This window comes from Protopterus annectens, chromosome 4.part0 (genome assembly GCF_019279795.1).
Source record: "Protopterus annectens isolate FY-2018-M chromosome 4.part0, PAN1.0, whole genome shotgun sequence".
In the NCBI taxonomy this organism is placed as follows: Eukaryota; Metazoa; Chordata; order Ceratodontiformes; family Protopteridae; genus Protopterus; species Protopterus annectens.
The window spans coordinates 688,330,450-688,344,075 of NC_056733.1; the positions used below are offsets into that span (position 1 = coordinate 688,330,450).

General features: G+C 43.5%; 1 protein-coding gene across 1 annotated transcript in view; it reads right to left on the reverse strand.

Moving 5' to 3' along the window:
• The window catches only part of ANAPC5 (anaphase promoting complex subunit 5), a 1,323,163-nt gene that overhangs the window by 550,876 nt on the left and 758,661 nt on the right, over positions 1-13,626 (reverse strand). The window contains exon 14 of the mRNA XM_044069767.1: positions 9,063-9,137. Coding sequence (XP_043925702.1) covers positions 9,063-9,137 — 75 coding nt within the window. The remainder of the gene's footprint in view (positions 1-9,062; positions 9,138-13,626) is intronic.

Consider the following 13,626-nt stretch of genomic DNA (forward strand, 5'->3'; position numbering starts at 1 on the left):
GTAAAACAGACTTTATGGGATTCATCCAAACAAGTGAAAGAGGTTCTGTGGGAATCCGTGCATGGGATTTGTTAACTGCATGTACGTTTCCCTTTTCTGCAAAGACATGAGAGAACATTTATGACAAATTTTACCCAAAAAATTAAAAGGTTGGTTCCCCAAGGAATACTTAGCTGCCCAGAATATGACGTGGGAGCAGACTGCCAAAACTGAAGTCACAGTGCAAAACGACATCTGACTGAACTCTTCAAAGTCAAGAAAATTCTGAATTTTGGCAAACATAAATTTACTTAATATCAGCATGGCCTGATGCTTCCACAATATATGGTGTATGTGGAAAGCACCCAAAAGCTTTTGTATACTGGCCAGATGTCTGATCTTGGCAGTATGTGTCCCCTATAGCTTTATGCTGCTGCAACAGTGATTTAATGATTAGCATGCAATTTAAGTGATATGTTGCAAGAGGTTCTCTGGTTCGATTCTCGGCTGGAGAGCCTTCTGTGCAGAGTCTGCATGTCTTCCCAGATGTCAAGTGAATTTTAAGGACATTCAGGCAGGCGTGTGCGTGTGTGGGGGGTGGCAAAAGACACTGCATTGCATGTTGCACATCAATAATGTGACAAAAGTTGCTCAAAAAGATTATACTACTCACTTCTTGCAGGTATAGTGAATGTACTCTAACTTAGCTACCCTAATAGGACCCCTTTTTTCCTTCAAGCAGTTTCTCCTGTAAGTTTACATGGGAGCTCACAGATCTGACAAAGCTAATATTCATTCAGCAGAGACATTTGATGAAGAAAGACTGCAAGGAAAGTCTTCATATGAAGCAGCCTGTATGAAGTTCAAACATCTTTACCCAAAGTGCTGCTGGAATCTCCCAACCCCCTGCTTCTGGAGCCATTCTACACAGTTTTATCTGCAAAATTAGCATGCTGTTATGGGCAGTCAAACCAGTCAAAGGAATGAACTACATTACACTCAATAATTGGCAATGCTCAAATCCTTCTCACCATACCCAGTATACCTAGGCATTTGCTGAATAAGTTGTACACAATACATCCTGTGAATGGTTTCCTCCTCCACCCATACTTAATCATGCTTTCTGTGAGTTGACACTCCATCTCTTGCTCTCTCTCGCTCAGTCTAGTCCCTCTGCCTCCATTTTACAAAGCTCATAATCTTAGACTTGAGTTTACCAATGAAATATGGATTAGTTCTTTATCTTCTCATTACAATGACTTTGGGCCTAATTTGGACTGATGAAATGCAGTTGTGGGTAAATGTACTTAACTCTGGAGTAGTAGTCACTAGCAGTTTAACTCGCAGCATTTTGGTTGTCTCATCTTACTTGAGCCATCTCCCAACCTGAAATTCAAAAAAAGGGTACTTCCTTCTCCATTGGTAATTGAGGGCTCAGATGGGGAGAAGGGGGACAGCCACCCTCCAGGTGCAAGATGTCAGGGCGTTGGATCTCTTGCCCCAGCCATCTTGGTGTAGCAAAGACCAGGGGCTAGACACATCCTCTGAGGCTGCAGGCATACCTTTGATGGGCAAAGGAGAGAGACTTTTGTCAGGGAAGTGGCAGGTGGCGTGTCTTCACCTGGTTGTAAAGGGCAGGTGGAACCTGGGACCAGTATATGCCGAATGAGTCAGTCTATTGTCAGGAATAATGTGCTTTCTAAAAAAAAACTTTCAGTCTCCTGTTTCTTAGGTTCATAGGAAGATACTAGGCTATCTGCCCTAAGGCATTTATAAGCCTAGCCAGAGTGTATTTGGCTTCCGCCTCCCTATTAGATTAGCCTACTGTGTCTCTGTAAAGTAGGTCACAGAAGGTGCCCTTTTAAGATTAGTTTACTGTGCCTCTGTCTAGCAGGGACACAGAAGAGATCCCAGGGGTGAATTTGCGATTTCCCATCCACGCGTCACGATTTCGCTTGAAGAGGGTAAGCGAGGGGCTATGTCTAACATGAATTGGGATTCTATTCCAGAGTGAGGGGAGCCTCTGGGAAATGAATTTGTCCCTCCAGCATGTCCTATTTATTTTTGTGCTGAGGTTTAGGTCCCTGGAGCGTGTAGCTCTAAGGGACTTGGATTTTTTGAGGTGGAGCATGTCCATTAATTCTGGGTTTGACATGGCTTTGTACGTCAGGCATAGATCGCCTCTGAGTAGGCGGTAAGCAACTGAGTAGAGCTGGAGTTTCTTTAGTCGAGCTACATAGGACATCTGTTTGTAGCACATGATCCTCTTGGTGAGGTACTTTTGGGGTCTCTCCAGTTGCTGCAGGTGTCGGGTAAGGTACATCCCAAAAGGGGCATTGTATTCAATTATGGGCCTGACGAGTAGAGGGGCACAATGACCTCTCTTGATCTAGATGCGAACCCTTTCGTGATAAGGTGGGCTATATTGAAGGTCTTTCTAACCACTTTGGCAACGTGATTATCAAAGGAGAGATTACTATCTACATTGGTCCCCAAATCTCTAATTACTTCTTCCGTACTTAATGGATTACCACCTATGTGGTAATTTATGGGCACCTTGTTTTTCCCAAAGGGGATGACTATGCACTTTTTAGCATTTAGCTTGAGGCCGTGGCTCTGGCACCAAGCATCCGTCTCTGTGAGACCCTTTTGGAGGATGCTTGTGTCAGCTAGAGATTCAATTATGGCCCCCAGTTTGCAGTCATCTGCGAACTTGGTCAGCCATAATCCCCCCGTGTTAGCCTGAACCTCAGAGAAGTATATACCGAACAAGAGAGGTCCCAGAACTGAGCCCTGTGGGACGCCACTTGTAACTGGTTTGGATTCAGACATGGCACCTGCGATTCTGACCATGTGGGTTCTATCTCTGAGCCAGTTTGCAACCCATCTTGTGATATAGGGGTTGATATTTAAGGTGGTAAGCTTATTTATGATGCCCGAGTGGGGTATTGTGTCGAAGGCTTTTGAGAGGTCCAGGTAGGCTGTGTGGACTACCTTGCCCTCATCTATGGCTTTGGTAACTGTTTCAAAGAAATCAACTAGGCTTAAGAGGCAAGGTCTGCCCTTAAAGCCGAATTGGGTAGGGTCCAGTGTCTGGAGGCTCCCAATGTCTTTGTCTACGAGTTCCATGATAATACGCTCCATAGCTTTACAGACCAGACTAGTCAGGCTTATGGGGCGTTAGTTTCCGGGGTCCGTTGTGGCACCACCTTTGTGGAGTGGGACTACTGTAGCAGTACGCCATTCTTTGGGTACATATCCTGTAGTAAGGCTAAGTTTGAACAGTGACTTAATTTGAGGGTTCAGTTCTTCTTGGAGCTCGTGTAAGACACAGCCTGGGACACTGTCCGGTCCCATAGATGCTGTGTTTTTTGCTTTGGAGAGGGTAGCTTTCACCTGTGCATCTGTGATGTCAGGGAGGTTACATTCAGTTAGGATAGGCATTTGCTCCTTTGGGGGGGAAGAGGGGGAGAAGTTTGCGCTGAATCTGTCTGCCAGGATGTTGGCTATGTCTGTAGGATTGGTATATTTTGTACCGTTATGCAACAATTCAGAGCATATCTGGGAGTTTCCGCCCATGTCCCTGACATAACTAAAGAAGCCCTTGTGATTATCTTTAGTGTCTAGGGCAATTTTTCTTTCGAAACTGGCCTTTGATGATTTTATGAGGGATCGAAGTTTCTTGCTAATACTGATTAGAGATGCCTTCCCTTTTTGGGATTTTGCTCTGTCATGTAGTAGCTTCCTCCTTCTGTTGTATAGCTTATTTATGGCCGGGGTCCACCAGACCGGTCTCCTGTTTTTGGAGGAGTGAGTCTTGGTTTTATTTGGGATAGCACGATCCATGCATTCCTGCAGGTACTCATAGAACGCATTTGTAAAGGATTCTGCGGATTGGGCTGTATTATCCTCTGGCCCAAGGGGCTTTGAAGGATTCCACCTCAGTCTTGAGAAGTGCAAAGTTGGCTTTTGAGAAATTCTTTACAGTGATTTCCTTGGCTGGGGGTGGGGACGGGATATGGATGTCCAAGGAAATTTGTTTATGGTCTGATCTTACCAATGAGGGGTTTACCTCTGGTAGGGAACATAGAGTCCCCATGTTTGTGATTACCAGGTCCAATATGTTGTTCCCTCTTGTGGGAGTGGTGACCAGTTGTTCCATTGCGTTACAGTTTATAGATTCAAGGAACCGTTGGGCGAGGGTGTTTGGGCTTGAGTAGTTTTCCCAGTCAATGTTTGGGTAGTTGAAGTCACCCAATAACACAGTGTTTGGAGAGACCTTCATATTCTCCAGTGTTCTCAGGAATGCCAAGTGGGGTTCCTGTAATAGGGAGGGTGTTCTGTAGCAGGCTACAAACTGAAAGGCAGTTTTGCCCGCTGTTAGTTGCACATGGATGGTTTCTGATGCTTCGTGCAGTGCCACTAACCTGGAGGTGTAGGTATCTTTGATAAATATAGATACTCCCCCTTCCTTTTGTGCTTCGGTCCGAGTTTTGGGGCCGAAACGCATGGTATGAGTTATAACCTGGCAGTGCTGGGGTGCTCTCACGAGCCTTGAACCAGGTTTCTGTTACTGCACAGACATCGATTTTCTCCATAGTGAGGAGAGCCACGAGTGCGTGCATCTTGAGGTTTAGACTTCTGGCATTGAGTAGCATTACCTTTAGTTTTTTTTCCTTGGGTTGTCTATGGAGGTGAGTTTGTCCTTTGAGCCTTGCCTAAAAAAGGCACTATGGGGGTGGCAAGAGCCTTGGCCAGTATACGAAAGCCTAAGGGTGACAGGTGCAAGCCATCCCTAGCGAAGCAATGTGGCTTGTCAAGCATGTCATCCCAGGCTGACAGACACTGGATCCCCTTTCAATGACACCAATACTTTAGCCAATTGTTGAAACTGATCATTTTGTCTTTATACTGTGGCATCATTCTTGGTGAGGGCAAGATGCTACTCAAGGTCAGGGTCATACCAGCCTGGACTACATGGTCAGAGAGCTCCTCTATGTCTCTTTTCATGCAGTCCAGGGAGGTACATCTCAGGTCATTCACACCAGCATGGAGAGTGACAGAGTCATACTTGTACTTGCTTTGGAGTGACCTGAGTGCTTGCGTTATGTGGCGGATCCTGGCACCCGACAGGCAGCTTACAGGGACCTTCTCCTTGTTCAGTCTGGTTACTCTCCAGTCCAGCTGGTGAATCTGGGAATTTTGAGGCAATGTTACAATTGCCTTATGTTTCTACTACTAAAGTAAAGGGCAGGCTTACCTAGATTTACAAAGGAACTTATTCATGTTATTTTCTTTGCTGTCTCATTCTCACGCAATAAAAGGGGGGGGGGGGTTCCTTCCTTTCGAACAGAGGAATTTCATTCAAAAGAGCACACTTTGCAGGGGGTGGTGGCTGAAATTCATCTCAGTCAGAAGTCTGATTCTGAGAAGAACATCTAACCAGATGTCCCCTACTGAAGAGATTTATTTTTCTGAACCTTTGTCAAAGATGAAAAGAGAGTTTTCAATAAGACCTGAATAAAGTTCCTGGGGTACAAAAATGTATGATGATTTACTACAGTCAGACATGCCAAAAGCTGTGGCTATCCCCTCCTGTCTTGCCTGTCTTAGACAATGTTTTTCTCACTATTACTTTCTTACCCGACAGTCAGCCTCCTGCCCACAGGAAATTTGACAAGTTGTACAAGATACCCCAAACACACTGGCACACCTGTCTTCTAATCCTAAAGCAGATCCAGCAGTTATCTATTCAAATCTGGTTTTGCTAAACAGATAACTGCTAACCCCATTCCTCCTGACAAAGATAGGAAAGAAAATGTATTCTGCTTCTATTTTAATTTCAAATTTTAAACTGTTAAGCTTCTTTACAGCTAAGATTCTATAATCTAGAGTCACGCAAAAACAAAACTGACTAATTCCTAGATCAGAAATAGACATACCAAGGAAAAATTCTAGCATATTTGCTCCTTAATACCAAGGACTGTCTACAATGAGTATCAACACAGGTATAAGGATTTCACATACCCATGTCAAAGCCCAACAGATGTGGAGAATATATAATGTACAAGTCAGATGTAATAAACAGGTCTATATTTCACTTACTCAAGTGAAAAGTAACAAAATGTCTCCACATCAGAAATGTAAGGCTTAATACTGCCAGGATCTTCACATGCAAAATCAAATTAGGATTCCAACAAATTGGTAAATCCCAAAACCCACTGCTACAACTTCAATAATCACTGCCCCCCCAGCATTCCTACTACTTATATATACCAGTTCCAGTGATCTCTGTACCTTAAAGCATGAGAATAGTGTTCAGAAAGCTCAGTCTCAGAATTAATATATATTCCTCCATCAGCTCAGTCTCAGAATTAATATATATTCCTCCATCTGTACGTAACGTCTTGCTCTTCTAAATGATCTCAATCATATTCCTTGGTCTTGCAAAAGGCACCCTAACAAGACATATAACCACGTATAATGAAATATTAGGTAAAAAAATAATGGCAACCTCTCTTAGATCACAAAAACAGTATCAAAACAATATTAGGACTTGAAATAATCTTAGTTCAAACTTCTTAAGAAAAGCCATACAACTGGAAACTACTTCTAAGTACCTAAATCCTCTTAAATTTGCCTTAACTCATAACAGAATGGCATATGTTTTAAATGACTGGAGAACAGCTGGAGCTGTTTATCCATTATGTCACACAGAATGAGGAATATAACATAAGAGAACTAAGGCAGAAGTATACCATCATCCAATCCGTACTCGTTTAAAGTTGTGTGCAAAAATTCAAATGACATTATAAAAAATCTTAAGAAAAACAAATGCACATTTTCATTCAGATTGAGTGCGAGTACTTCAACTGTTTAGATCTATGGGGTTTAGAAGTGTAAATTTGTTGGGCAGATTTTCTGTGCACTTATTTTTTGGAGGAGGAGAATTCCTGTGAAAGGAATAGCTAAAATCACTCATTATTCCTTAAGCTTTCATTTTCTTTCCACGTCTTTAAAAGATCAACAAGGTGGCCCAGGTATACAGTTTCCTGTAAAATAAACATCTATAATTTGAGCTTTAATGATTTCAGACAGATTCTCAGGTGCCATCCAAGCATGACAGTCAGAGCAGCCTTGACAGCAGCTTCAACCTGCATCATTTGTTCACTTTAGTACCTACACACCTACAGACTTTGCATTCTTAATTTCAGAAAGCATTTTTTTTTTCATCTAAACCAAGATACTAATGCTTAGGTCTAGCATGCAAGCGAAAAGCTGTTAATGTTAAGGTAACAGAGGTAAAACCCTTTTTATTAAATCTGTCCAACAGCTTCCTTTCCCCTACAGAAGTACCTGCAAGAATGGCGAATGCAATAGGTGCCTCAGAAGCTGTGAAGAATTTGTAAGGTTGCAGAGATTGGCTAGCAAAATAAAGATAAGGTTAGCTTTGGCAACCTTATACAATAACTCAGATGACCTATGGCCTTGGTGACTGAAAAAATATCTGGACTTGTTACCTAAATCTTGGACCTTAAAGCGTTTGAGATAGTCTCCACATAGCCGAGGGAACACGTCAGTTTAACTTTTATCCAATACCATTAATGGTGTCATCACAACTGGCATACCTGAAAGAGCCTGAAGTCTGTAAGAATGAATATCTGACTCGATATACTGAGGTAAAAAAAAAAAAAATTCTCCTCTGTTAAATAATTGAAAAGGGATGATCTCCTGTAGATTTCAGAAGGCTCTTTTTATAAACCAGTAGAGGTGTTGACTGCTCAAGCATGAAAGCTCACCCAGTTTATTTAGTACCTGCAAAGCACTACAATGTGTACCAAAAACAACTTTGTAAAAACTGAAAAAAGCATCTTGTGTTGATATTCTGTCATCTCTTTCAGTCAGAGAAGAGACCAATGAATACATGCCTCTGGACTAACAGTCTTCAAGAGTTGTAAATTTTTCTCTAAGGAAACAGTTTCCTGTACTTTCACAATATTACTGCAAAGTAAAACTGATTTCTGTATCTTACTCAGCACTAGAACAGGTGCCCAATTTGATGAGCTTTGGCACCATCAGTTGCTGCTTCACAGGCACATGATTAATAGACTTCTGTTCCTTGAGATCAGAAGTTATGATGAGCCAATCTCTGCCACTGAAGAGCTCTGGGAAGTCCCAAAATCTGTGGTTGATGATACCTACTTGATATACTCCACCCTTTTTTTTTTTGAATTAACTGTTTAGACTTCTCAGACTCTGCAGGGCACAAACAAAACTCTTTTCAGAGATAATTTTCAGAAATCTAAACCTCTTCTTGCTTGCTTGCAAATGCTTCATACTCTTTGTTTACAAAGTTTAGCAGCTTGCCTGCAATCTCTGATATGGATCCAAACAAGCATTTGTTGACTTTTGATGTAGATCCAAAGAAAAGAGGCATTGAGCATAAAAGTCCTAAGGGCTTTAGCTTACAGATTTACACCTCACAAATGTTAAATAAATAAAATAAATACATCTCTATAAATTTACTCACAGCAAAATATTACAAACGTTCAAGACTCAAGTTACTTGAAGGATAAATAGCCACAAAAAGTGGAGTTTTGACAAACTGTGCAGTCAAAAACCTCAGAGTGAACATGCACAGAGTGCTCAAAACAGTGAGAACTGAAGAGAACCTGCATGGGGTGTGTTAAGGGAGATACAGTTGTACCAATATCATTACATTGCATTCCAACAACAGACCTGCACTGATGCCAAAAAGGAAGGAAGCCACAGCTTTTGCAGTTTCAAGATAGATAACATAAATACACTAGGATATAACTCAAATGTTATTTACTGTTAGGGTGACTTTCTCCAAAGAAAATGTACTGTTCCAATGGGTGCATTAAATATCTGATGCTTTACACTCTTCCAGGCGTTATAACAGTATTTGTTAATTATATAATGCAGCACAATGTAAGGGTATGTATGACTTTGTTAACTTAAGGGAGCTAGTGCCGTACGCCCTAGGACGACCCTGGAAGAGGTCTTTGCTCAGCAAGTGTCACATGATTAATAAAACACAACATGAAAAAATTCATATTTACCTTAGCGTGTGAACTATGTGGTGGAAACCTTTCCTTTAAATGCTTCAAAATTTCTGATGCAGCAGCAAAGCAGCCCTGTGTTATATAAAAGCAAAGACTGGTTAATTTGCTTTGTAAAGTGCAAGTGCAATCACATTTGAAATATTTTTCTTGAAACAGAAGTAATCAATAAGTAGCCCCCTTTCCAGGATGAAGTTTTTTAAGGGAGTTATCGTTTGCTGATTATACTAAAGACCTACTGAGTGTGAATAAGAAGTTATGTACTCACCATAACGTTCCATGTGAGTTGTTCCATCTCGCCTTCATTCTTCACTGATGGGTTCAGAGCCGATCCATCAGCTCCGACATGGCCGTTAGCAAAGCTCAAGGTTTACCAGTAGCTCAAGACCAAGCCCCTTATCCCATGATGCACTACTGGAATTACCTCAGATCTTGTTTGCTGCGTGTACCATATCCATGTAAGAGAAGTACCCTCCCATAGAGAGGAAGAAGGATTGAATAACCAGGATGAGACCAGCCTCTAGGTCAACTATCAGCCAGGTGGGGGATGGAGGGAGGGACATAAGAATGAAGGCGAGATGGAACAACTCACATGGAACGTTATGGTGAGTACATAACTTCTTAATGTGAAGTTGCTCAATCTTGCCGTTCATTCTTCACTGATGGGTAGCATCCCTAGCACCCTCAATCTTGGGTGGCTCACAGGAGTACTTTCTTCAGGACCACAGACCCGAAGGAAGCCCTGTCCCTGGAGGCCTTATCAACTTTGTAATGAGTGATAAAAGTATGAGGTTTAGACCAAGTGGCTGCAGCACAAATGTTACCAAGGGGCAATGTGGCTTGGAATGCAGAAGATGTAGAGACTGCCCTGGTAGAATGAGCTTTAATCTTGTGTAGTAAGGGCATATTAGCAGCTGAATAAACAAAGGTAATACAATCAGATAGCCATTTCAAACGCATCGTTTTAGCCTCTGGTCTACCTTTTCTGGCTTCAGAGAATGATACAAAGAGCTGGTCTGATTTTCTGATATCTTTTGTTCTGTCCAAATACTATCTGAGCTGTCTGTGAATGTCAAGTTTGTGCAGCATATACTCAAGGTTATTGGAATGGTTAGGGAAGAAAACTGGCAACTCAATGACTTGGTTGATATTAGATTCCGAACAAACTTTGGGCAAAAAGTAGGGGTTTGCCCTAAGAGATACTCTTATCAGCATGAAAAATCAAATGAGGAGGAATGATAGATAAGGCTTGAAGTTCTGACACTCTGCGGGCGGAAGTAATAGCCACCGGAAATATGGTTTTCCATGATAAGAATTTGAGGTCACAAGATGATGATGGTTCAAACAGGGGAAGAATTATACGAGAGAGCATAAAGTTTAAATTCCAAGCAGAATAAGGAGTTTTCACTGGAGGCCTCATGTGAAAGGTTCCTTTGAGAAAGGCCTTGGACAATTTGTGGGACATTATGTTTAACCCGTCCACTCAGAGATGAAAGTTAGATATAGCAGCCAACTGGACCCAAACTGTAGCAGCTGCAGCTCCGTTATTAAAGATCAGTCAAGAATTCTAAAACAGACGTCAAAGGGGCTTGATAAGGATCAATGTTCTGATTAGAGGCCCATATGGAAAATCTCTTCCACTTACTAAGATATAATCTTCTGAAGGACGGATTATGGGAAGACAAGAGGATCTGCCTTGTCTCATTAGAAAGGTCATGAAGCCTGGCTATAAGGGGAACTGGAGCAGCCAAGCTGTGAGCTTCAGTGACTGCAATGAAGGATGGAGGTCCCCTGACGGATGTGTCAGAAGGTCCAGAATTGGGTCCAGAATCCATGGATCCTCCAATAGATGAAGATGAAGAAATGGGAACCAAATCTGCCAAAGCCAATGAGGGGCTACAAGAATGATAGACCTTCCCTGCTTTCTGTAGAAGTCTGGGTATTAGAGGGATTGGAGGGAATGCACAGAGAAGACCCGGAAGCCAATTGTGCGTATCTCGGGGGTTCTCCTGGAGGGGGAATCAGGGCAAAGTAGCTTCTGCATTTCGTGTTAATGTGACTGGCAAAAAGATCGCAGCAAGGCTGGCTCCATTTGCAGAAAATCCTCTCCACAATCTCTTGTTTGAGGGACCACTTGTGCAGCAACAAAATCACCCTGCTCAGTTTGTCTGCTATCACGTTGGACCTCCCCGGGATGCCAACAGAAAGCACTGGGAGGAGGCAGCCCACTGCCAAACTCTGAGGGCTTCTCGGCAAAGGGGGTAAGACTTGGTCCCGCCTTGCTTGTTCAAGTACCAGACTACTGACATACTGTCTGAATTGCAATTGTCCCTAGAGGAAGAGAGTCCTGAAAGTACTGCAACGCCAGAAGTACTGCTCTCATCTCCAGAACAGTGATATGCAAATGTGACTCTTGATCCGTCCATGTGCCTTGGGCAGTCTTTCCCTGAAAATGCCCCCCCCCCACCCTATCAGGGAAGGGTCCGTGGTCACAGTGGCTACTGGAGGGGGTAGATCAAAAGGGCGTCCTATGGTTACATGAAGAGAAGTCCACCACCACTTGAGATCTCGTGGTCACAGTGGCTACTGGAGGGGGTAGTACAAAGGGGAGTCCTATGGTTACATGAAGAGACGTCAACCACCATTTGAGATCTCTCTTGCAAGAGTTTCTAATTAAAATCATATGACTCATTGGAAGCTCCTGACAGGACCATTGATTGAACAGCAGCCATTGAAGAATCCGCATATGCATCCTTGCTAATGGTATGGCCAAGATTGCTGCAGCCATCAGACCCAATACTTTTAAGACTTCTGTCGCTGGTGCTCTGTCCTTCGACACAAATGAACTGACATGCTGGCGAAGACGAAAGATTCTCTTGACTGATAGTCGTAGAGTGGTGGTTTAAGTGTCTAACTCTGCCCCTATAAAGACAATATGCTGCGATGGCGACAAGGCAGATTTTTCAGAGTTGATTGTAATGCCTAAGTGATGGTAAAGTGTCAGAGTGTATTCCCTTACCTGAAGCAGTTGATGCCTGGTGGTGGAGGTAAGGAGCCAATCGTCTAAGTACAGAAACACCTGGAATCCTGGACGCCTCATATGAGCCATGACCATTGCGCCATGCATTTGTTGAACACTATGGGGGCTGTAGTGAGACAAAGGGCAGGGCTCAAAATTAATAATGATTGGCTCCCAGCCGGAAACGCAGATCTCTGGATGGCCTAGCCATTTTTATGTGGTAGTACGCATCCTTGAGATCTATCGAGCACATCCAATTGTCTCTCCCTAAAAAGGGAAGTATGTACTGTAGCGTGACCATCCAAAACTTCTGTTTCTTCACAAATTGGTTGAGTCTGCCAAGGTCCAAAATAGGTCTTTAGTCCCCTGTTTTCTTTGGAACCAAAAAGAATCTTGAGTAAGTTCCGGATCCTATTTGGTCTGCTGGGACTGGCTGGATGACTCTTTCGAGCAACTTGCGGACCTCTATAGTTGCTTGTTCCCTGTAACTGGGTGGAACATCCAGGATTCTCCTTGGGGGCGTGGGTTGGAGTGGAGAATGGTATGAAATACCCTCTGGAAATAATACTTTATACCCAGCTGTCATGTTATATCTTGCCAGGCATCTGGGTACAAAGATAAGCGACCCCCGACTGCCTCCAGAGCAGGGCAGTCGGGTCTCCTTTCAGGAGTGCTGATAGGGTTGACCAGAGAAGTGATCTGTCACCCTGGTGTTATGGACCGCCTCTGCCACGAGGGTGGCGTCTTCCACTGTTAACCCCTCCTCTGCCCCTAGAGGGGGTTTGACCACGTGTGTCCTGAAAGGCTCCTTGGGCTTTTCGGAACCACATTTTCCCTCCCCGTTGGCCTTTGGGGTAAGGCCGAGTAAGGGTGGAAAAACAGACTCCGACAGCAGACAGAGTCTCTCCCTCCTGCTCACAACTGGTGAGAGTTTCCTTCATTTTGGGCCCAAAGAGAGTTGAGCCATCAAAAGGGGTGTTGGCAAATGAAGACTTAAAGGGCTCCGCGAAGGAACACAAGTGCATCCAGGAATGTCTCCTTAGAGCAACTCCTGCACCCGCTGCCCTACTCGTCCCATCAGCTGCATACATGAGATGCATGGACGAGTTCACAATGGAATTTAGGGAAGCAAGCTGGGCGGCAACTTTGTAGGAAGCCTCTGCAGCTACAGTACCCTGAAGAGCATCTCCCAACTCCTTAAGGAGATCTCTTTACAGTCTGGTGAAATAGGTCAGATAGTTCAGGGATCGGAGTGTAAATGTCTCTGAACTAAATATGCATTTCCCATATCCATCCATGATCCTGGACTCTCTGTTAAAGGAGGATGGAGCGACGAGGAAGTCTCAGACATTTCCTTCTTGGTGGCTATCGCCACCACCATGGCATCAACAGGGACTCCCTTGAACAAAAAGTCTTTATCTAGGGGGGCAGAAATGAACTTGTTAGGCCTCCGAGGGACAGGTCCCATGGACTCCGGTGACTCCCACGCCCTCCGAGAGACCAGCTGCATGAGCTCATTGAAGGGCGGAGACACCCAAGAGGTGG